The sequence below is a fragment of the Myripristis murdjan genome, chromosome 4 (genome assembly GCF_902150065.1).
Source record: "Myripristis murdjan chromosome 4, fMyrMur1.1, whole genome shotgun sequence".
In the NCBI taxonomy this organism is placed as follows: domain Eukaryota; kingdom Metazoa; phylum Chordata; class Actinopteri; order Holocentriformes; family Holocentridae; genus Myripristis; species Myripristis murdjan.
This window is the reverse complement of record NC_043983.1, coordinates 19,275,251-19,297,551: the sequence shown is the minus strand read 5'-3', so window position 1 is coordinate 19,297,551 and position 22,301 is coordinate 19,275,251. Positions and strand designations below refer to the sequence as shown.

Sequence of the window (22,301 nt, the reverse complement as noted above, 5' to 3'; positions counted from 1 at the left end):
CATGCTCAGCCTGTATTTCAACACATATTACTATTAATCAACAAATGCTAACAAATAACAGATGGAAAGTTTGACATTTGGATAACCAACACAACCATTCCTAAAAGCAAAAAAACAAAACTTTATTCCTGACATCTTGAGTCAAAAACACATGCAAATATAATCAGGCTCAGCTGGGGAAGAGCTTCATCATAACATAATAATGTATTAGGCTGATTTAACATGATAGTCTTCTGTCAGTTTCTCTACAGGCTTGATACAGATTTCCGCCATGCTGCATTTGAGCAAGGTAAGAATAAGACAGTATCATTTCAGCAAAAAAGCTACTTGTATTAAAAAATGCTCATGCTACTTTGTGACATTTTGACAGCATCAGCACGGCTTATTTTCATCGCTACTTGTGTTTCCACAACCAGGGTGATTTTGTGTGGGTAGACTCTGGCGTTGGGGTGCCGATCGGGGCCGAGGTCAAGCTGACAGACACCGGGCAGATGAAGCTGATCGATGATGAAGGAAAGGTGCGTTACTCCCGAGAGTCTACTTTCTTTGACCTGCTGCAGGATAATTCAGTTGTTTGGTCCTGTGTGAGAGTAATTCTTTCATGATATGGCATGCAGGAGCACAAGATCAACAAAAATACAGAGAACACCATCCGGCCCATGCACCCCACTTCGGTGAAGGGTGTGGACGACATGATAAGGCTCGGTGACCTCAACGAGGCGGGGCTCCTCAGGAACCTCCTGGTGCGGCACAAGGAGGGCATCATCTATGTAGGTTTCTACCTGCTGGTTTTTCCATTGCTCTGACTTACCACATTGAAGAACCACACAGATTTATGATGCCCATAACCTGTTGCGGGAATGCTGTGTCGCCCGTCTCTTTCGTTTCAGTGAATTGGCTCCCTGTCTCAGACTTTGCCCTGTAGTTTATCACAGTGTTGTTTGTCTCCATAGAGACGAATGAGCCTCTGTTGAAAGAGAATGTCCCGCTGTTTCTCTGCCATGGCATCAAGGCGCACCACTGTGTCTTCAATTATGAATCGGGCCATTTTGTAATATAAAAATTTTAATGGTGGATGCTGGGGGCAAAATTGACTGGAACTGATATTCTCTTTAGTCCTGCTGTCAAACACTTAGCCATAGTATTACCAACTTTGGCATTAAGCGGCTTTTCATGATAGTAACTCATATATGAATTTTTTAATCCATTTTTAATCCATTCAGAGTGCTTATCTACACCACTGCAGCCTCGAATAAACAGGGACTCACTGGTGGTCACTGGCTTGATAATGTGCACACAACATCTTGTTTATGGACTCCTTTGCATGTACGCAAACACACAGTTGTCAACAGTGTTACTTTGTGAGAGTTAACATCCCTCTCTCTGTGTTCAGACATACACAGGCTCCATTCTGGTTGCAGTCAACCCTTACCAGCTGCTGCCCATCTACACCACCGAGCAGGTGCACCTGTACACCGATCGGCGACTGGGTGAACTGTCCCCGCATGTCTTCGCCATTGCAGACAGCTGCTTTTTCAACATGCGCCGCCACCAAAAGAACCAGTGCTGTGTCATCAGGTCCTGCCAATGTCTACTAACTACAAGAGTGATGAGATGCCGGGATCTTCAGGATAAGAAATTAGCTCTGGATGATGGATTAATATGTTGTTTTTTTAAGGCCCATACTGATTCTGATGCATTTGTTGATTAAAGCTACCAGTAGCCAATATCTTGTGCTGATATTCAGTATTTTTCAGTGAAATGTTTGAATAATCAAAATAGACAGAGAAAACTGCAAAAGCAAAATACAAAAAAAAGTAAAGTAAGCAAATAACCTCTTTCATTCTGGAGAGGGAGGACATGGACAGGCTGCTATCTAATGTTCAGAAAAGGCAGATATTGGCCTGATAGTTTGATAAACTGTTTCAGATACAAAATGTACTTCATCCTGCCATATAAAGTAGGTTAGTCGCATGACAGTTATTTTTCTGTTTCCTTATCAGCGGGGAGTCGGGAGCGGGGAAAACCGAGAGCACCAAGCTGATGCTGCAGTTCCTGGCTGCTGTGAGTGGCCAGCGCTCCTGGATAGAGCAGCAGATTCTTGAAGCCAACCCTATTTTGGAGGGTAAGGGCACAACACCAACATGAAGGCCACGTAGCAGTTACAAGACAGCCTCGATAATCAGCCATAACCATAGTTCTTGTGTTGTTTTTTTATTAAAATTTCATTGTTGAAAATGTTTGCTCTTCTTAGCCTTTGGTAATGCCAAAACCATCCGCAATGATAACTCCAGTCGCTTTGGCAAGTACATCAACATCAACTTCACCAAGAGCGGGGCCATCGAGGGGGCCCGCATTGAGCAGTACCTGCTGGAGAAGTCCCGTGTGTGTCGTCAGGTGGGGAGATCGATGAGCTGAGTGTTTCTAGGAATATGGCTGGAGGTGTGGGACCGGTAAAGTTTGCATGTGATGAGTAACATGCAGCTTCTTTTCTTGCACAGGCACCAGAGGAAAGAAACTACCACATCTTTTACTACATGCTGATGGGAATGCCAGCAGAGCAGAAGAAGATTCTCTCCCTGGGGAATGCTGCTCAGTACAATTATCTGACTATGGTACTGAAATATTTGAAGCAAATTACAGTTTGTTTTTATTGTTAATTTGACATTTAATATAAAAAAACGAGACAGGAATTCTGGAGACACATGCGTAATATATGAATAACAGATGACAAAATGAGAGAAGTGTTTAAATTTAAGCCAAGTGATGACTTTGTCAGGGGAACTGCACCAGCTGTGAGGGACGGGACGACATCAAGGAATACGCCCACTTCCGCTCAGCCCTGAAGATCCTGATGTTCACAGAGAATGACTCCTGGGAAATCTCCAAACTACTCGCTGCCATACTTCACCTGGGCAACGTGGACTTTGAAAGTCAGTAGAACGCATACAGTGAAATATCTGAGTACATTGCATATATTTACGTTATTATCATCAACATATGTAATGGCAACAACTGACTTTTTCTTGTATGATTTCAGGCACCATAATTAATAACCTGGAGGGCTGTGACATCCGTAAATCATCCCACTTCAGCATGGCCAGTCAGCTTCTGGAGGTACGCGGTTTTCGTGAGAGAGAGAATTATTGAACGAGCGCTCACACGAGATGCCCTGACCGTGTTTGTGTCTTTGCCTCAGGTGGATCCCAAAGCTTTGGAGAACAGCCTGACTCAGCGCTCCTTCATGACCGCCAGGGAGAGTGTGACCAAATCGCTCACCTCCGCTCAGGCCACGGACGGCAGGGACGCCTTTGTCAAAGTAGAATAAACAGCACTATTAACAGTAGTAGTATCATAAGATTAAGTAATTATACATTAAAGAAAAATAGCTGACAAATGCAGTGCTCTGCCAGTCGGGACACTGAAATTGCAAGAAATTCTTATGTTCATCAGTGTGGTATTTTCTCTATTTTGTTTTAGCTGAAGTAATATTTGAGCATCAAAATGAAATAAATAAACAGTTAGTACCATACTTCAAGATTTCTAAAATGCAATATTTCATCCCTTTTAGCTTTGCATACCTCCTATTTATGCAAGTGAAATATTCTCATGTTTGTAAATACATATTTGCCATCTGCCCCTTTTTGCACTTGTGAAGGATTTACCAATAGGAAGACATTAATGTGCAACCGACTACAATTCTACAACTATCAATTTCACTTGTGTTTCATTTGTTTAGTGTTTATGTCTGTGTGTGCTGATACAGATTTCTGTATGATCTTTGCCCAGGCCATTTATGGAAGACTTTTCCTCTGGGTGGTGGACAAAATCAACGCTGTGATCTTCAAGCCGCCGCCTGAGGACTCTAAAGACGTCCAGCAGTCAATAGGCTTGCTTGACATCTTCGGCTTTGAGAACTTCAAGATAAACAGGTTGGTATTCACAGCAGCTGGCATGTTAGATGTTTACTTCTGCTATTGGACAAAGGGTAAACTTTTGGCTAAAAGTCCATTCATCTGTCTTTCCTTTGTGGTGTTGATTTTTTTTTTTTTTTTTTGCAGCTTTGAGCAGCTGTGCATCAACTTCGCCAACGAGCAGTTGCAGCAGTTCTTTGTCAGGCATGTTTTCAAGTTGGAGCAGGAGGAGTACACCCGCGAAAACATCGTCTGGACACACATTGAGTACAACGACAACCAACGCACGCTGGATGTGCTGGCCGGCAAGCCCCTCAACATGCTGGCCCTCATTGATGAGGAAAGCAACTTCCCCAAGGTCACTGTCATGCTTTACCCTTATAAAATTATATTATTGCAATGTAGTACTAAACTACAGGGAACCGAAAAACTTCTGCTGCACTGCTCTCCAGGAATTGAAACTTTCATGCCGGTTGCCCTGCTGCCCACACCCAATCAGTGATGTCATGGTAGTTTTCACCATGGGTCTAATTGGCTGCTCTCAATTCAGTGTTTCGCCTGTTTTTTATATAGGTGGCTTTAGGAGTGGTGAACCATTGAAACTAGGGTTGTAATGTTGAATAACCCCACGGTTTGGTTTGCATTGTGGTTTTTGGGTCACAATTTCGGTTTTGGTTTGCTTTGTTTTGTACTTAAGGGAAATTTTGGAGATTTTGGATAACAATATGAAATCAACAAATATTCTTTAAAAGGCAAAAGTCTACTTAGACGATTTAAAACACATCACAAATGTTTGTAACACTGAACTTTTCATCTTGCAGTTCAAAATATAATGAACACTCACGGTCAGATAACTCTCAGTCGCCCTGGCGGTATTGGGTATTTAATAGTTTATTTATTTTTTTATGGTTTGGTTTTGCACTGTATTATTTTTATGGTTCAGTTTTACGCGCCTAATTGAAACAGAATATAAACTTTCAGCTGATTTTAGAAATCACGGGGCATTGGATCTTAGGAAATATTCCTCAAAACAAAAGCTTTTATCCTTTGTTTTTGCCAACCATGTGCTTTGTGCTTTTCTTCCCTGTGATCTTTCTGTGACACTGTCTGCTGCTCTTGCTGCCTTGTCCAAGCTGCACATGTCATGCTTTGGCTGATTTCAGCATTTAAATATAGCGCAAACTCTTCCCGCCGAGTGTGCCGCCAGCAGATTTTGTGTACAAATCGAGTGCAGCCAATGGAAAACTACCTGCTTTTGGATCGCTGATTGTGTGGGACCAGAAGTGCAACAAGCCTGAAAGTTTCCACCCCTAGAGAGCAGTGCAGCAGAAGGTTTTTGCAAGTGTTATTGACAAAGTAAAGAAGGTTTCAGTTCTCCTTTCTTGTTCATGTGTAGGGCACAGATACCACTATGTTGCAGAAAATGAATCAGGTGCATGGGAAGGGGAAAATCTATCTTCCCCCCAAGAACAACTATGAGACACATTTTGGAATCCAGCATTTTGCTGGCGTGGTCTTCTATGATTCAAAAGGTATTTCTGAAAACATCAACAATGGACAAATCATTGCTTCTCTAAAGCCTATGTGGTATCTTTACTGTTTATTCGACCATTTTATGTCTTTCTCATTTTAGGTTTTCTTGAGAAGAACCGTGATGCACTCAGCCCAGATCTGATACAGCTGGTGCAGACCTCCTCCAGCAGTCTCCTCAAACAGACTTTCCATAATGAACTGGCCTCCAATACAGTCAAGAACAGCGCAAACCCCAAGATGATCATCACCACACCCAAGAACTCCCTCCGGGTCAGTGCAGCATTTTAAGACCAGGAGCCTCAGCATGAGACACGTGGATGTTCAGCTGTCATCTTTTTAACAACAAATACAATTATTTACTGTATGTTATATTTATCTCTGTTTATTACAGCAGGGAAATGATACAAAGAAGCGTGTGCCAACTTTGACTGGCCAATTCCGTCAGTCCCTGGACGCCCTGATGAAGACGCTGACTGCTTGCCAGCCTTATTTCATACGCTGCATCAAACCCAACGACTACAAAAAGCCCATGGTGAGGAAGAAGACAGTGTTCTGCCAACCAAAACCAAAACTACTTGAAATACACAACTTTCTTGTCTCACTCTTCTGTCACTATCAAATAAAGCAGAAATGACAAAAAATGACAAGTAAAAAATAAGTAAAATGAGTATGTGTTTTTATGTCTCAGCTGTTCGACAGAGAGCTGTGTATGCGTCAGCTCCGTTACTCTGGCATGATGGAAACAATCAAGATCCGAAAGGCTGGATATCCCATACGCTACACCTTTGATGAGTTTCTGGATCGTTACCGTGTCCTGCTGAAAACTTCCCTCTGTGATCCCAAGACAGTGAGTAGGAGGTTATAACGTAGTGCTTGATTTTTTTGTGAAACATCCTCACAGCTTGATGTACCTTTCTTGCCATGTATATCATGATTTTTCTTTTCCCAAATAGGAAACTAAAGAGAAATGCTGTGAAAGCATTTGTGAGAATGTGCTCTCAGGAGAAGGTGACTGGAAGACTGGCAAGACAAAAATATTTCTCAAGGTGATTTAGTATTACCTTTTAAAGGTTATTGAAATGTAATATTTGAGTAATACTTTATTTGACTGATGTAATGATGATGCTCAATTATCAGATGACAAAACAATAGGTGTTCAGCGAAGACTCACTTGTGTATTTTTTCAGTTGTACAGACTATATGATCCTAAGACCAACCTTAGCGTAACCCTGACCCAGAGAATAACCCTAGCCCATCACTTTATACTAACTTTAGTATCAACATTGGGCTATCCAAATAAAGTATGACCTATTCTGTATTATCTAAACTGAAAATGTGCGGTATATTATCTTTCTACTCACTCTCAGGACTTCCATGATACCATGCTCGAACTGGAGCGTATGAAAGAGCTAAATGAGAAAGCACTCTTGATCCAGAGAGTTTTGAGAGGCTACAAACACAGGTATGAAACAAAAAGGGCAGAAAAAGTAAATTGTGCTGTCCACTGTGTTTCATGTGATGTGCAACTTGAAGTCTGTATGTTTCCTGCCTTCTGTAGGAGAAACTTCCTGAGGAAAAAGGCAGCGGCCCTCGTCATTCAGAAGCACTGGAGGGGACACAAGGGCAGAAAGCTGTACAAAGTGGTGGGTGGTCGTTGTGAAAGTACATCAGTGGGAGAGTGTGCACACAACTTGAAACAAATTTCCATTTATGAACTTGTTGCAGGTCCAACTGGGCTTTGCTCGGCTGCAAGCACAGGTGCGCTCTCGCCAGATGCATCACCAGTACAGGAAGGAGCGAGAGGCGGTCATTGTGCTCCAGGCTCGTTCCAGAGGTTTCCTGGCCAGAAAAGAGTGGAAACGCAAAAGGAATGCTGTGATCCTCCTGCAGGCACAGACCAGGGGCATGCTGGCAAGAAAGGCTCTCAGAAAGATGAAAAGAGATGTAAGTTGAACTTCATACCAGAAGATCATTGTAATAATAACTTGTGGGTGGTAATTGTTGGTGGAATTAGCTTGTGACTAAAAGGTCATTGGTTCAAGTCCCTGAGAAGCACTATCCCATCCCTAATCAGTTACTGTCAAAGTCTGTCCATGAACGAGACACTGTACTGCTCATCTACCCAAACTATTCATGTGCTGCTATTCAAGTGCATGTATGCAGTTATCCTCGTCCCCCCAAGGCATTTCTGTGAACAAAGAATTATTTGTTGGTTGGGTCGTATAAAAAGTGGGACATTTTACAAGGCCTTCTGGTTCAGAAGTTTACATTTTCTGAGTTCTCAATGTTTAGTGTATGTTTCTTCCCCCTCAGATGTACCTCTCTGCCAAGGAAAAACAAGCAGAGGAGTTGGCCAGGTTTGAGAGACAGAGACGCTTGGAGGATGTGCTGAGGCAGAAAAGAGAGATGGAGGCCAAAGCCCAATCAGAAGTTATTACAGACCAGGAAATGGTGGACACTATCTTTGGCTTCCTCCCCACTGTGGTTGGAGGGCAGGAGGGGCAGGCACCTGTTGGATTTGAGGTTAGAGAAGTGAAATAGAGATGTCCATGTTGTAACATACAACATGAAGCTTGAAGACTAAGAAATCAAACACCCTGGTGGCTATTACATGTTTCATGTTGCATGACAGAGTCACAGCATAATGTCTGTATCTGTTTTCAGAAATTTGAGAAGAAAAGGGCAGTGATTGAAGAGATAGACATAGATGACTTGCCAATGATGGAGGACATTCCCAAGGAAGATTATGATGATCTGGATGAGTACTCCTTCTCCAAGTTTGCCTCAATGTACTTCCAGGGTGCCGCCACCCCCACCCACATCCGCCAGAGGCTTAGACAGCCCCTGCTGTACCACGAGGACGAAGAAGACGTCCTGGTGCATCTCTTACACCGCCTTAATTCATTACTTCAATTTTAATTACTTTTATGTTTTCATATTTCATGAAATTACCATGCAATTTTCCATTGTGTTATCACTAGGCTTCACTGACACTGTGGTGGATCATTCTGAGGTTCATGGGAGATCTTCCTGAGCCTAAAAAGCAGGTCCAGGTCCGCAACATCCCCATGCAAGACCACCGTCTCCCAGAGGACCTGGTCTCCAGAAAGGACAGACGTCTCAGCCACATGGTGGGCTTGGATCAGGTGAATATCCTCGTAAAACTTTCCAAGAGAATGGCTCATGAAGTATTGCATTGCCAAGTAGAAAAACAGCAATTAATTGCAAGCTTTAAAAGGCATTTTGATCCATTGCTGCATGTCTTTTGTAGAGGGTGCTGAGGAATAAAAAAGTGCCTGAGGAGGCACCACAAAACAGAAAGGCCTCCATTTTCACAGACCTACTGACAAGAAACAGGAAGGCTTCCGCTGTGCCCAATGAGATGGCACAAAATCGTAAAACATACACTGCACCGGAAGCGAATCCCCGAGCCAGGAAAGGATCCACATTCACTGACCTGCTGGTTAGGAATAGAAAGCCATCTACCATTCAAGAAAATGGAATCCCAGAATCCTCTGCCCGGACCAGGAAGCCATCTGTCATCATGGAGGAGGTAAAGTGTGGCCCAGATGCAGCCTGCAGCATTTCTCAAATGGTTTGACTTTGTGTCTCCTGGCTGCAAAAACACCTTATTGCAGTGGTATGCTGTTAACTTTTTACTCTAACCCCCTTATCAATATATTGATAGCAATGTCATCACCTTTCTTACAGTCAGAGGATCAGACTGATTCGCCCAAACCTTTCACCATGCAGACTGTCAATGAGGAGAGTGAGGTCACGATCGGAGATGGACCCACACTAGACCGGCCCATGACGTCCCTTGAAAAACTTCACATCATTGTGGGATATGGCATTGTCAGACGTGATCTCAGGTTACAGAATCATAATTCATAATTCAGTCATTCGCCGTGCACAGGGAGTTTTGCGTGTGGATATTTCTGTTTTGTTAAGAAATAAACCATCTAATGTGTCTGTTCCCTCCCTAGAGATGAGATTTACTGTCAGATCTGCAAGCAGCTTCAGGAGAATGATAACCGCAGCAGCTACTTCCGCGGTTGGATCCTGCTGTCTCTCTGTGTGGGCATTTTCCCTCCAACCGAGCGCTTCAGTAAGGTAAGTTCGCTCATTCAGCTTCACAACCATTAAGATACATTCTTTGATAATTTGCTCATAACTGTTTGTCCTTTGACTTGACAGTACCTTCAAAGTTTCATTCGTTTTGCTCCTGGAGGCTATGCTCCCTATTGTGCTGAGAGGCTGCGGCGCACTGTGATGAATGGAGTGCGTGGGGAGCCTCCAAGCTGGTTGGAGCTGCAGGTACTGAGACTGACACAAGCTGCCCCTGCGGATAAGGCATTAACACATGTGAACATGCTGTACCTCCCATGACCATTTCACAACATGGCAGTTTTTCCTTGTACTTCAATAGGCAACCAAGACAAAAAAGCCCATGACTGTGTCTGTGACCCTGATGGACGGCCGAGCGCTCAGCCTGCCTGTTGACTCAGCGTCTACCTCCAAAGAAGTCTGCCAAATCCTGTCCCACAAGCTCAAACTCAAAGACACCTTTGGCTTTTCTTTGTATGTGGCCATGTATGAAAAGGTATACAATTACATCATCTGCATACCTACTGACTATACTGGTGTACCTGTGGTCCTTTGTGCCTTTCTACAGACTGCTTGTGCATAATTTCTCTGCTTTCGGTGCAGGGAAAATTACATTGTTTTACCTTTTAAATCATTAATTTGCCCTATAGCTCTAGATGAACTGAAAATGTATACTGGCACACACAAACGTGATGTTATCAAGCCATAATTCCTACATTATCCCATTTTCCCTGACTTTGTAGGGGAAAAAACAGGAATTCTAGGACAGGTCCTGAATTCCTAGTGGAGATTTAATGTTTCTTTCCTTCACATCTCCTGAAGGTGTGGGCTCTGGGCAGTGGCCGGGAGCATGTGATGGATGCCATCTCCCAGTGTGAGCAGGAGGTGCGGAGAAAAGGTGGGCAGGAACAGCATGCTCCCTGGCGCCTCTGCTTCCGTAAGGAGATCTTCACTCCGTGGCATGACTGCAAAGAGGACAGCATCAGCACAGACCTCATCTACAGACAGGTTGTCCACGGTCTGAAGTTTGGAGAGTACCGATGTGAACGGGTACGGTTACGTTCAGAGTTCATTAGGCTGATTTACACTGAAGAAGATACAGACTGAAGAACTATTTTTCCTAACAAAATTTCTACCTATCCTTATGGTCTATTTTGCCCTTTTTTCTTCACCCAGGAGGATGATTTTGTACAGCTTGCAGCAAAACATTTATACATCCAACATGGCACAGACGGCAGTCCAGAAAATGTAAAGGAAGCTGTTCAGGACTGCATCAACAGCTCTCTGTTGGAGGCCAAGTCAGAGGCCAAATGGTTGCAGATGGTCAGCACTGCACACGCTCAGGTCAGTCACATCCCATTTCAGAAGCTGCAACACAGAGGAAAATAACTTGTCCACTTTCTCCAAGGAATAAAATTGCTCTAACAAAACCTAGAGCAGATTAATAGCTCTTTCTGATGTTCTTATCCCATACAAGGGCCAGTATGTTAGTTCAAGAGAGAAGGCAGTTCGTGTGAAGGCAGAGGTGGTCGACTACGCCCGTCAGAAGTGGCCCATGTTCTACTCCAGGTTCTTCGAAGTTGTCAAGCTTTCAGGTACGTTTCCAGTCACAGTGCATGTTTCTAGCTTCTCTGTTGATGATTGAAAGCATCAATGACTCTCTTATCATCACTGACTCTGGAATTTCTCGCCTGCAATAAAACCTGTGATTCCCAGATTGGACTATAATACACTTATACAACTTACCATTAACAGTGACACGTCATTTTGAGAGACTCTTGTTTCCTTCATTTGATGTGCTCCTTGGTTTAGTTTTATTGTTAAACAGGTGAATATTCTGGCATGGAAAATTAGCTAATGAGTTGAAAAAGTTTTGTTTTGTTTTTCAATTCAGCATGACTTTAAGACACAGGGGTGCAATTCATCAGCATTTGTCTGACAACCACAAGCATCCATAACTTTGCAGGACCTGATTCTTGGGGGAGAAAAGAACAGGGAATACTTTTTTTTGATAGTGAATCAAATTCATCATCAAGTTCTTTGAGTTTTAGCTTTAGGCTTTGAGTGTTAACTAAATCAGTAAATCTCGCCATAGAACATTTTACTTTTTTTTTTTTCCTTCCAAGAATAGGATCTTGTGTAAGTTTGCAAGGGCATGAGTGTTTGTTCTTGAGCAAGAAGTAAACATTAAATTAGTTACATGACTTAGTGAGGATTAAGCATTAAGTATAGGAATTACCGCATAGAATTTGCTGATTTCTGAAATCTTGATTTATCAAAGCAGGGCATAAAACATGCACAGCACAAACATGTCTGCACTAAGGGCTTCCTCGGCAGAGTGCAGACAAACACTTTTAATGATGAGTGGTGAAGCCCAGCTGTTTTCGACCAGGCGCTGCTCAGCAATTAGCATTTTTTAACAATCTATGTCAGACTGGAATATACAAGGCTATTTATAAACACATTCTTCTTGTGGGCTTAAGACTCTGGGAAACTAGTTGATTTAGAGAAGAAGTGGACTAGGAACAACATCACTTCTTTCATTTGATTTCAGTGTGCCACTTAGGTTGTGAGCAAACAGTGTTCAGTATGCATGAGGGCAATTTCTTTCTTATAAGAATGAATCCCTCGATGACTAAAAGCGGAGATAATTTCCAAATCAAATTAAAACTGGCTACATAAGTGGCAACACAGATTAAAATCCCCTTTCCTTTGCTGTAATAACACCATTTGATTCGATTGGAGAGAGACTTGACAGCATTGTGGTATATATAAATGTATATAAATGTGATTTGGTATTTTAACATATCTAATAGAATTTCCAGTATACAAATTGTAGTTGTTTACATGTTATTTTAATCCAGATTGCAATGTTGGTGCACAAGCTACAAGTTTAATTTACCGGCCACAGCCAGTAGTATCATTATGCTTTTAAATGAGTTTTTAGGTAATCAGTGATTGCCAAGTTGATGCCATGTCATCCTATGTAAACAGTAGCATTTTTTTGACATTCTTGTCCTTTCCAAAGCCACACTGTTACGTTTCCCATCCACAACACTGCTCTGCCCTGCTCTGGTGATTTCATTTGTTTTCCCAGAGCCCAGAAATCCTTGTTAGTAGAATGAGGCATAGACTTTGCATGACCCTGACATCGATGCACTCTATTGTTAGATCAGGGCCAAGGACCAGCTTGTGCCGTTTTCCTTCTGGCCAAAATGTTTAACTGCCATGTTTAGTCCATGATGTAAAGTGAGAGCTACTTGATGATAAACATTACTGCTCTGCTTAAGCTTCCCCTCCAGGCTGGCTTGAGGGATACACACAGCACCTCTAATCTCCTAGCAGGATTATATCTCATATTTCACATGAGATCATGTTTTTTTTGGGGCTTGTTTACTCCATGTATGTGTTTAGGTCCTCCTCTGCCCAAGAGCAAGTTCATTGTGGCCATTAACTGGACTGGGATCACATTCCTGGACGAGAGAGAGAGGAGGCTGGTGGAGCTCTCCTTCCCAGAAGTCATTGGGGTCAACACCACAAGGTAAAGACGGTTGTTTCCCAGGCCTAAAATCACAGAAGTGACGGCCTTGCCAGTTTGCAGTGAACACAACATCAGTTTGATGGACTGTGTTAGATGGCCTTGAACCCTTTGTTTATTGATTGTAATGCATTTTCTCCCCAGGGAGGGTAAAGTGTCTGTCCAGTCTGTGAGCCTCCTGACACTGAAAGGAGACTTCACCCTGAGCGGATCGATGGCTGAGGACATGGCAGAGCTCGTTCACATGTTCCTTAGTGGCCTGAGGGATCGCTCTCAGTACGCTGTGACCTTAAAGGAAGTCAGCAAGCAAGGTCAGGACACCTTAGGAGAAGGATATTCACTAGCGAGAACCATGCCATCAACAAGAGGCATTTAAATTGATGTATTGATGAGATTATGATGGCTGTTTGAGGCTTGAACTTGCTTGTAGTTCTTCCGAATTGCCGACTGTGTGTGGGGAAGCTTTGGTAAAGAATCCACTGTAGCACCTGGGCAAGACAGACCCATACAAAGCAAGGAGAGGAAGAGAGAGACGGAGAGAGGAGCAAGAAGTAAAGAGAGAAACAGGGCTGGAGGGAGGGGCAGAGAATATGAGAGCGAAAGAGTAGGAGGGGATTATTTGGATATTTATAGGAATGTTAGAAGAGGTGCGGTCGAGGTGTGGTCCTGCTCCTGAAACTCTGCTAGAAAGCTTCAGTTCCTTTTAACACTGGAGCCTATAGCTGCTGTGTGTAGATATAGATTGCCACTGTCAGTGGAAAACCACACATCTCCAAAACGGCAATTTTTCAGGAACTAAGAAAAACAGTCTTGTTTTTAGCTCGATGACTGCGTATTTTTCAGTTTTCCTAATGAGTCTTAAAAAGATTGCAGAACTTTCTTAACCCGCAGAGGAGCACGTAAATTCAGCTAAGTTAAAACATGAACCAAAATCGGAGAGACAGAGTTTTCCCTTCACCTCATGTGACTAGTTCTCAGTGAAGCAAAAATAACATTTCAGCTGTGACAATATGAGAAAGAAAAACATCTGATAACAATTTAAATGCAGCAAAACCTTCCAATAATAGATTAGCTCTTGAAGAACAATTGGAGAGCTCATGGAAGGTTTTCCTAGATTTTAATTTTTATGACCCGTGTTTCTTTCTCACGTTGCCACAGCTGAAATATTAATTTTTGCTTTTTCGGTACTGGCCGCTCTTCAGTGATTTATTTGTTATCTTGTCTTGCTGTGTAGATGATCCCACATTCCTGAGCTTCACGAAAGGAGAGCTCATTATCATAATCAAAGATGATGACTATTCTCCTGGGCGCGGCTGGATAAAGGGCCAAAACGAGCGGGGGCGGACAGGAGCCATCCCCACAGAGGCCATCTTGGTCCTACCCACCCTCAGTAAACCCACAGATGAAGTCATGGTATGGAGACGCATATGACACATCTTTCTCCAGTGAGTTATTGTGTGCCCGTCCTGAGCTGGATTACAGCTGATGTGTGTATCTTCATTTCAGGGCCTCATCAACCTGTCTCCTAACCAGAGGAGGAATATGATACAGACCACCCAGACAGAGACGGGCACAGTGGGGAGACTGGCCCCTTTCACTTTGAAAGAATTCTCCCTCGAGTATTTCAGGTAACTGGTTATGCCCTGTCTAATATAGCACTTTTCAAAACAAGAGAGAAAGAAAGAAAGAAGGAAACAGAATAAAGGAATTCCACAGTTAAAATCAGTGAAAACCAAACAGCAAGTCTTTAATGAGTGAGTTTTTCCATTTAGATTTAAAAGGTGAAAATGATCGTTTCCTGATACCTAGGCAATCCACCAAGGATGTGAACCGCCAGGTGATTTCCAAGAACGTGGCCCCTGAGAGGCTGTGGGCTCATTCCAGGGAGCCGCTCAGACAGCCGCTCCTCAAGAGGCTGGCGGGCAACTCCGAGCTCAGCCACAGAGCCTGCCTCACCTTCACCGATATCCTCTGCCGTCATTAAACCACACAACAGCCTGCCCACCTTCTACTACTGCACCTTTTGGCATAGGAATAAACCGTTTCAGTCTACATTGTGATATGAGCCTAGATTTTATGATAATAATAACAATAATAATAGTAATAATAATAATGAACATTATTTATTTACATAGCTCCTTCCATACAGGGGGTGTAGCACAAAGCAATTTACAATGAAGTGAAAAAACAGCAGAATTAAAGTGCAAATACTGTGCAACAAAACCAGTTGAATAACAAACAACAGAGGCAGAAAAAACAAGAACAGTTATCAGTGTTTATAATATGTATAAAAGATGGAGATAAAACATAGGAAGACATAAAAACAATAAAATATGCAAATGAACAGAATAAAAGACAAACAAAGGAAGCGTGACAGTTGGTTAAACGCAATGTTGAATATGTTTTCAACTGTCGCTTCAAAATAAGCCTGCATCTCTTACAGCCCTGGGTAGGGAATTCCATAACTTTGGCGCTCAGTTAAAAAAAATGCTGCAATATATAAAAATGCTGATATTCTTTTTTGTGTGATAGTTTACATTAAAAAAAAAACAGCAGCAAAACAGCAGGGTTATAAAACAACAAAGATGTCAGAATATCATGATATGGTATAAATGCTGTTTTTTCTTTCTTTTTTTTCTGATCTTATCTGCCTGTTCTAGTTGCTGCTTTGTTATCATATCCATATTACAAATGACTGTTTATCAAAGATCTCATTGTGTGATGTTATGTTATGGGATGATTATTATAGCTAGAATGATTATTCCTCCTTGACCGGTGTGTACCTATCCTGAAGTATATGGGAGATTACCCCACCAAGCAGATCCAGAATCCTCTCGAGCTCACCGACCAGATCTTCGGCCCGGCCACTGAGAACGAGGCGCTCAGGGATGAGATCTATTGCCAGATCATGAAGCAGCTGACCAGCAATAACAACCGGTACGTGCATGCTGTGTGTCAACTCTATAACTGTCGTAATGTTAACTGTCATATTTTACTGCACGGGGACGCTCTGGGATTTAAAGAGTGCAGATGTCTTGCTGGCTGGGGTAGAGGTCATGGTTTACGTCAATGTGACCGAGGGAAATACTCACTGCTCTTGTGCACAATGAGAAAAAAACTCTCTTGTTCAGTGCAGTGATCAGTAATAATTTATTAGAATAAAAATGAGGTGATTGCTAAGAGATGTATCTGCTTAAATTTCACCACAGTAATATGTTGTTTTGTCAATAAGTATTTATATTTTCCCACAGGTCATAATCTTTGGCTGAACAGAGATTCAATTCAATTTATGATTCACAAGTCAATTCAGTTCTGTACTTTTAGCCAAAATGTCATATCCATTAAATAAACACATGTAATAATGTTAAGACTGTTCTGAAATGTGAAAGTAATGAGACAACAGGTTTACTTTAATATTATTCATTCTTAAAAAAAAAAAAACATTGCCAAAAAGTTGTCGTTCATAGTATTCTGTAGGATCACCACAATATTCGCTCTCTTTCTGTGTTTTTCTTTTAAGAATCGTGAATGAATTGATTTAGGTTAAAGTCAGAGCAATTCATTCTCTGTTAGTTGTCACACTGTAATATGCTGATGCAGTTGAAATTTAGAATCAATGCTTTGATGCAGTGAAAACTCTTGCCTGTAACCTTTCACCCCTGTGCCCTCTGTCCTGCCCAGGTTCAGTTTGGAGCAGGGCTGGCAGCTGCTGTGGCTGTGCTGTGGCCTGTTTCCTCCCAGTCAGTCCCTCCTCAAACACACTCAACGCTTCCTGGAGACGCGGCGCAGAGAGACGCTGGCCTCGGACTGTCTGCAGCGGCTGCAGGGCTCACTGAGGTAGCTTACCATATTAGTGTCGCCGTGGTAACACACAGAAGAGTTCATGAGGTGAACAGTGTCTGTTGAAAGCCTGTCCTCTGCCCTGATTTCATAAAATCAGCGTGGAGTTTTTGTGCCAGCAGTGACAGGATAACGGATAGAGCAGCAAATGTTGCACGCAGTGAAGCACATGGCAGCAACAGTCCAGGCATTTCTCCCATGGCTAGTTGCCAGACACACACCGCTGCTGGCGTGAAGGATAGAGTAAATGTCATGGCTGTGGCGCCTTGTTTTTCAAAGCTCTCAGTGGGTAGGTGCTGTGTGATAAGTGCACTGTTTAATCTAACTGAAACTGATTTAAAAGATGTGTGAGACTCTCATTGGCTCTCAGAAGTTGAGAGGGCAGTCTGCACAATTTTTGCTCCTCCACAAGGAAATTTTTTGTTTAAAAAAATGGTGGTGCAAAGAAATGCTGGAAAAGACCACCACTCATGCAAATATCCCCCTTCACCACCAAACACACAAAGTGAATCCATCACAGCTGGCTCCCTTGCACTCCTGCACCCGCCATAATTTTGATGATTTCCGGTCTGATTTGAGAGTCAAGGCTGGAAAAAACTCTCCTTTGTTTGACTGACTTCCTGGTGATTATGCCTGAACTGCACAAATTTCCATCTTAACTAGTCATTTAGTCTCATATTCAGCCTGAAAATCTTGTTTTAGTCAAAACAAGCGAAAGAATCTGCCAGCGGGATGAGATAATTCCACTTGTTTCCAATGTTAATCAACTCATTTTCAGAATTGTCTTGAATCAAGTGTCATTTTCTTCATACTAGTTGGCTTATCTGCCTTTTTCTGCCTTGTGTCAGCGTATTTAGACTTGCTCCCATAAAAAATCCTGAAACAAGTGAAATGTATTGGCAGCAAGTGAATTTATTCCATCCCACTGGCAGCTGTGGATATACACTACTCACAAAAAGTTAGGGATATTTGGCTTTCGGGTGAAATTTATGGAAAATGTAAAATGTTCACGCTACAGTGATATTATATCATGAAAGTAGGGCATTTAAGTAGAAGCATACACTGGTGATTTCCTCATCTCAAACAATTTCTTGAAACAAAAGCCAACAACAGTGGTGGATATACCACAACAAAAAATGTCAATGTCAATAACTTGTCATGTGCCCTTGAGCATCAATTACAGCTTGACAACGACGTCTCATGCTGTTCACAAGTCGGCTTATTGTCTGCTGAGGCATGGCATCCCACTCTTCTTGAAGGGCGGCCCTCAGGACATTGAGGTTCTGGGGTACAGAGCTCCGAGCCTCTACACGGCGACTCAGCTGATCCCATAGGTTTTCTATGGGATGCAGGTCTGAGAAAGTGCAGGCCACTCCATCTGAGGTACCCCAGTCTCCAGCAGCTGTTCCCTAATGATACGACCTCGATGAGCTGGAGCATCAAACACCTGATGTGAATTTTGCCGTTAAACTCCTTGTTAGAGAACAGCAACTTGTGCAAAAAGTACTGAAACATTGAACAGTTGGACATGTGCATTCAAAAGTTTACAGAAGGTCACATTAAGTTCACCTGTAAAGGTTATAATGCATTTTAGGTTCATCCTGAAATTTCCCCCGAAAGCCGAATATCCCTAACTTTTTGTGAGTAGTGTAGGTTAGAAAAGTGGGCTTGTGACTGGAAAGTCGCTGGTCCGATCCCCTGTCCAGCAGGAAAAATGTGCTCTAAGGGAGTGAATGAACAGCACCCTCCCCTCCTTCAATACGCATGGCTGATGTGCCCCTGAGCAAGGCACTTAACCCCCATGTACACCACTGGAGCTGCTCAGTACCCATTAGAGGAAACTGTGGTTGTACTGGGCAGCTCTCAGGTGTGAATGTGTGTAACTGTGTGAGTGTACAGCAGTGCGTTGCTGAAAAAGAGCATCTGTGCTCAGCGCACTTCTGGGTAAATAAAGGTGTTAAAAAAAGATACACGTTATGAATGGGCACAGTCTTTGCATGGCCTCATATAAATTAATAATTTCTTAGCCAAAATAATATGATTTACATGTAATTTACATAAGCATGACTAACAGGTGCAGACACATTTGGCACCGAGATCTGGCCATTTTGGTTATGTAATGTGTCGTTACCTGTAATGAATCTGGGCCTTAGTGTCAAAATGAGGATTCAGAAATGTTATCATTGGGAGGAAAAAAAAGATTTGTCTAAGTCTGTGCTGTCTTGGTGCAGGATGGAGCCCAGGAAGCTGCCACCGCACCAGGTGGAGGTCGATGCCATCCAACAGAACAGCACGCAGATCTTCCACAAAATTCACTTTCCCAATGACTCAGAGGAGGTATGATAATGGAGCTGTTTCTAAAGCTCTGGCAGAAAAATCTCAATGGTCAACTCGACCGAGTGCAACTCCAGGTCAAATATGTATCCCTGCAATGCCTAGAAGTGCTATTTAAATAAACTGTGCTATTTAAGAAGTTTGTTTAGTTTACACAGATGGCATTTCCACTGACTGTCCCATGTTGATCTACCCCCTCCTCGTTCCTCAGATATTTGAGGTGGCGACCAGCACCAGGATCAGAGACCTCATCCGGACAATTGCAAAGCAACTCAATCTGATTTCAGCAGAAGGCTTCAGCATTTTTGTCAAAACACCTGACAAGGTTGGATTTTTTACTCACTGACATCCTGCAAAACTCTGAAATGTATACTCTTTAGTGTGTTGTTTCTCTGCCATCTGGGTTGAAAACAATTTTGTGATTGTGTTTATTACCAGGTTCTCAGTTTGAATGACACAGACTACTTCTTTGACAGTCTGAGACAGATCACCGACTGGTCCAAGAAAGCCAAGAGGGTCAAAGATGGTAAAGCAGATCATCCAGTTGGAATGCAATTGTGACATTTAATGGTCCTTTGTGTTTACCCTCAGCAAACCCATTTGTCTTCGTCTTGTGCATTTGTACTACAGGGGGACCAGTAAACATATCCTACCTTGTGTTCTTCATGAGGAAGTTGTGGTTCAATGTGATGCCTGGTAGAGATCCAGAGGCTGACCTTATCTTTCATTACGCTCAGGTACATTTAAATGTGGCGGCTCAACAAGTGTCGCATTGTTCAAGGATGTATAGTACACCCACATGATAAAGCCACATATTTTTCATGGAAATAATGTGTGTCACAAGGCTCTGACAACAGTGCCCATGATAAACTCCTGCCTGACATTTATGTTAGTATTCAGCACAAGCAGAACTGAACTGATCTGTAAAATTTGGTCCCAAATAAACCATAAGTATGAGTTGATTATCAGTGTGAAGGAAACACTTTTATCCTGCCTAATGTCATTTTAAATGTAGGAAATGCATAGGTTATTTGAGGCCATAAAGGTGACCTATTTTGCCAGCTGTGTTTTTTTTTCTGAACCCAAAGTCACCCATAAGAGTGTCACATGATTTTTTTTTTTTTTTTTTTTTTTTTTTGTTAATGCACCAATCAGTTCCTCAGGGGCACACATTTCACATGTAACACTATGGGACACATATAAATGAGATCCTATCAAATAATTTGGACAAGAACTAAATGTCTTTATTTGATTTTCTCATAAGGAACAACTTTGTTAACTTTGGCAAATTATCAGGTTATAAGGTCAAAACTGGGTCCCCGTTCAAAATCATTTTCAAAACTCCAGTCTAAGAAAAATCTTGAGCCATCTCTTCTGGCTTCCAGGAGCTGCCTAAGTACCTGAGAGGGTATCATGTTTGCACCAAGGAGGATATGGTCAACATTGGGGCTCTGCTCTTCAGAGTGAAGGTCAACAACGACAAGAACCAGTTTGTCATGATCCCCAAGATGCTGAAGGAGCTGGTGCCAAATGACCAGCTGAAGGCCATGTCTGAAAATGAGTGGAAGAAGGTGAGAGGGCCCTCTACTCACGGCATTTTAATGGACTGTCAGTTTTACACACAGTAGGGTCCTGAATTAGCACACACAAACAACAACACAAAAATGCCCCTCTGGTGATTCTTATCTCAATTCACATGTTTGTCTTAAGGCTAGGGGAGTTAGAACCTCATAAACTTCATTAATAGCTGTGCAGTCACTTTAATGAAACAAAAGCATTGTATCTCACAAAGGGTGTACACTGTAATGCTTCCTTTTTGTTGATTTCCAGAATATTTTTGCCACTTACAACAAACAAGCCGGCATGACTGTTGAAGATGCCAAGGTGGGGTTTTTGAAGGCGGTTTGCCGGTGGCCGACGTTTGGCTGTGCATTCTTTGACGTGAAGGTATGGACTGAAATGAGTGCATTGGTTTATCTGTATATTTCCCTCTCTCTCTCTCTTTTTCTTGGAATGGTAGGCAGCACCATGCACATTTGCAAAATCTTATTATTACAGTACAATAAAGACATTCATTTTCTTTTTCACCTTTCTCAGCAAACATCAGAACCAAACTTCCCAGATATTGTGCGGATTGCCATCAGCAAACAAGGAGTCACAATCATACACCCTAAAACCAAGGTTAAAAAAATTCAATTTTCAATAGTCAGTTACAAAGGATTTTCTACATGCTAGTGAACTAATTCTTACAATATCTCAGCTGCATAAAAAGTAAACAACAATTTTCTCTTTTAAGGATATCCTGGCAACCCACCCATTCAACCGCATCGCTAACTGGTGCAGCGGCAGCACCTACTTCCACATGACTCTTGGCAATTTAGTCAAGGGGAGCAAATTCTTGTGTGAAACTTCACTGGTAAGAAATGGAGCCGCTGATCTGGCAGAGACACATGAAGTTTGAACTGATAAATGTCACAATAACACTCTGTCCTCGTCTTAATCTCTTTTCTTGTGGTGTCTCCTCTTGAAAGGGCTACAAGATGGACGACCTTATAACGTCCTACGTCAATATGTACCTCAAAGAGGGGAGGGCGCTGCAAACCAGGACCCAGCGTCTCAACATTTGAGCTGCAGAAGAAGGAGCATGAACATAATGCCACTTGTGGTCAGTCCTGTAACTGTACCAATAAATTAAACACACTGTATGATGTAATGTATATGCACACGTACACACACACACACACACACACACACACACACACACACACACACACACACACACACACACAGCATGGCATTGCATAAAGAGTTTTTTTTTTTTTTTTTGATTTTAGAAAGTAGGCTACATGTAAGAGGTGACACTGATTCACTGTGCAAAGCAAAGTTGTTGTAAATGTCTTTTCTTTAATGTTAATGGTTCCTTAGCACTGACACAAGTAACACAAATGGATCTGAACAACACATCTTGTTGCCGTTTGCTCTTGCCCTACAAGTGTTTTCCTCACAAGTCTTTTGTCTTTCTGCTTTCTGAACAA

The 22,301-nt window shown here is 42.4% G+C and overlaps 1 protein-coding gene across 1 annotated transcript; it reads left to right on the top strand.

Moving 5' to 3' along the window:
* Nucleotides 1–271: 271 nt before the first annotated feature.
* Nucleotides 272–21,947, top strand: myo7ba (myosin VIIBa). Its single transcript, XM_030049449.1, has 47 exons — nucleotides 272–289; nucleotides 417–518; nucleotides 618–770; nucleotides 1,394–1,578; nucleotides 2,004–2,125; nucleotides 2,255–2,397; nucleotides 2,502–2,615; nucleotides 2,780–2,933; nucleotides 3,041–3,117; nucleotides 3,200–3,319; nucleotides 3,790–3,932; nucleotides 4,062–4,272; nucleotides 5,311–5,446; nucleotides 5,548–5,717; nucleotides 5,839–5,979; nucleotides 6,136–6,294; nucleotides 6,401–6,493; nucleotides 6,815–6,909; nucleotides 7,006–7,090; nucleotides 7,173–7,391; nucleotides 7,761–7,970; nucleotides 8,112–8,324; nucleotides 8,429–8,593; nucleotides 8,719–9,000; nucleotides 9,159–9,319; nucleotides 9,434–9,560; nucleotides 9,645–9,764; nucleotides 9,877–10,050; nucleotides 10,377–10,604; nucleotides 10,731–10,898; nucleotides 11,032–11,149; nucleotides 12,969–13,095; nucleotides 13,237–13,403; nucleotides 14,327–14,505; nucleotides 14,599–14,720; nucleotides 14,902–15,056; nucleotides 15,876–16,029; nucleotides 16,774–16,929; nucleotides 19,164–19,269; nucleotides 19,478–19,591; nucleotides 19,705–19,792; nucleotides 19,897–20,003; nucleotides 20,652–20,837; nucleotides 21,097–21,213; nucleotides 21,364–21,447; nucleotides 21,563–21,682; nucleotides 21,798–21,947. The coding sequence occupies exons 1-47, from the start codon at nucleotides 272–274 to the stop codon at nucleotides 21,891–21,893; spliced, it is 6,684 nt and encodes a 2,227-aa protein (XP_029905309.1). The 3' UTR covers nucleotides 21,894–21,947.
* Nucleotides 21,948–22,301: the final 354 nt, after the last annotated feature.

Excerpts from the sequence above, each read along its gene's own strand:
- myo7ba (XM_030049449.1), top strand. Across the intron at positions 16,030-16,773 it reads CTGACCAGCAATAACAACCG|GTTCAGTTTGGAGCAGGGCT; the intron begins GTACGTGCATGC and ends TGTCCTGCCCAG. Across the intron at positions 19,592-19,704 it reads TTGTCAAAACACCTGACAAG|GTTCTCAGTTTGAATGACAC; the intron begins GTTGGATTTTTT and ends GTTTATTACCAG.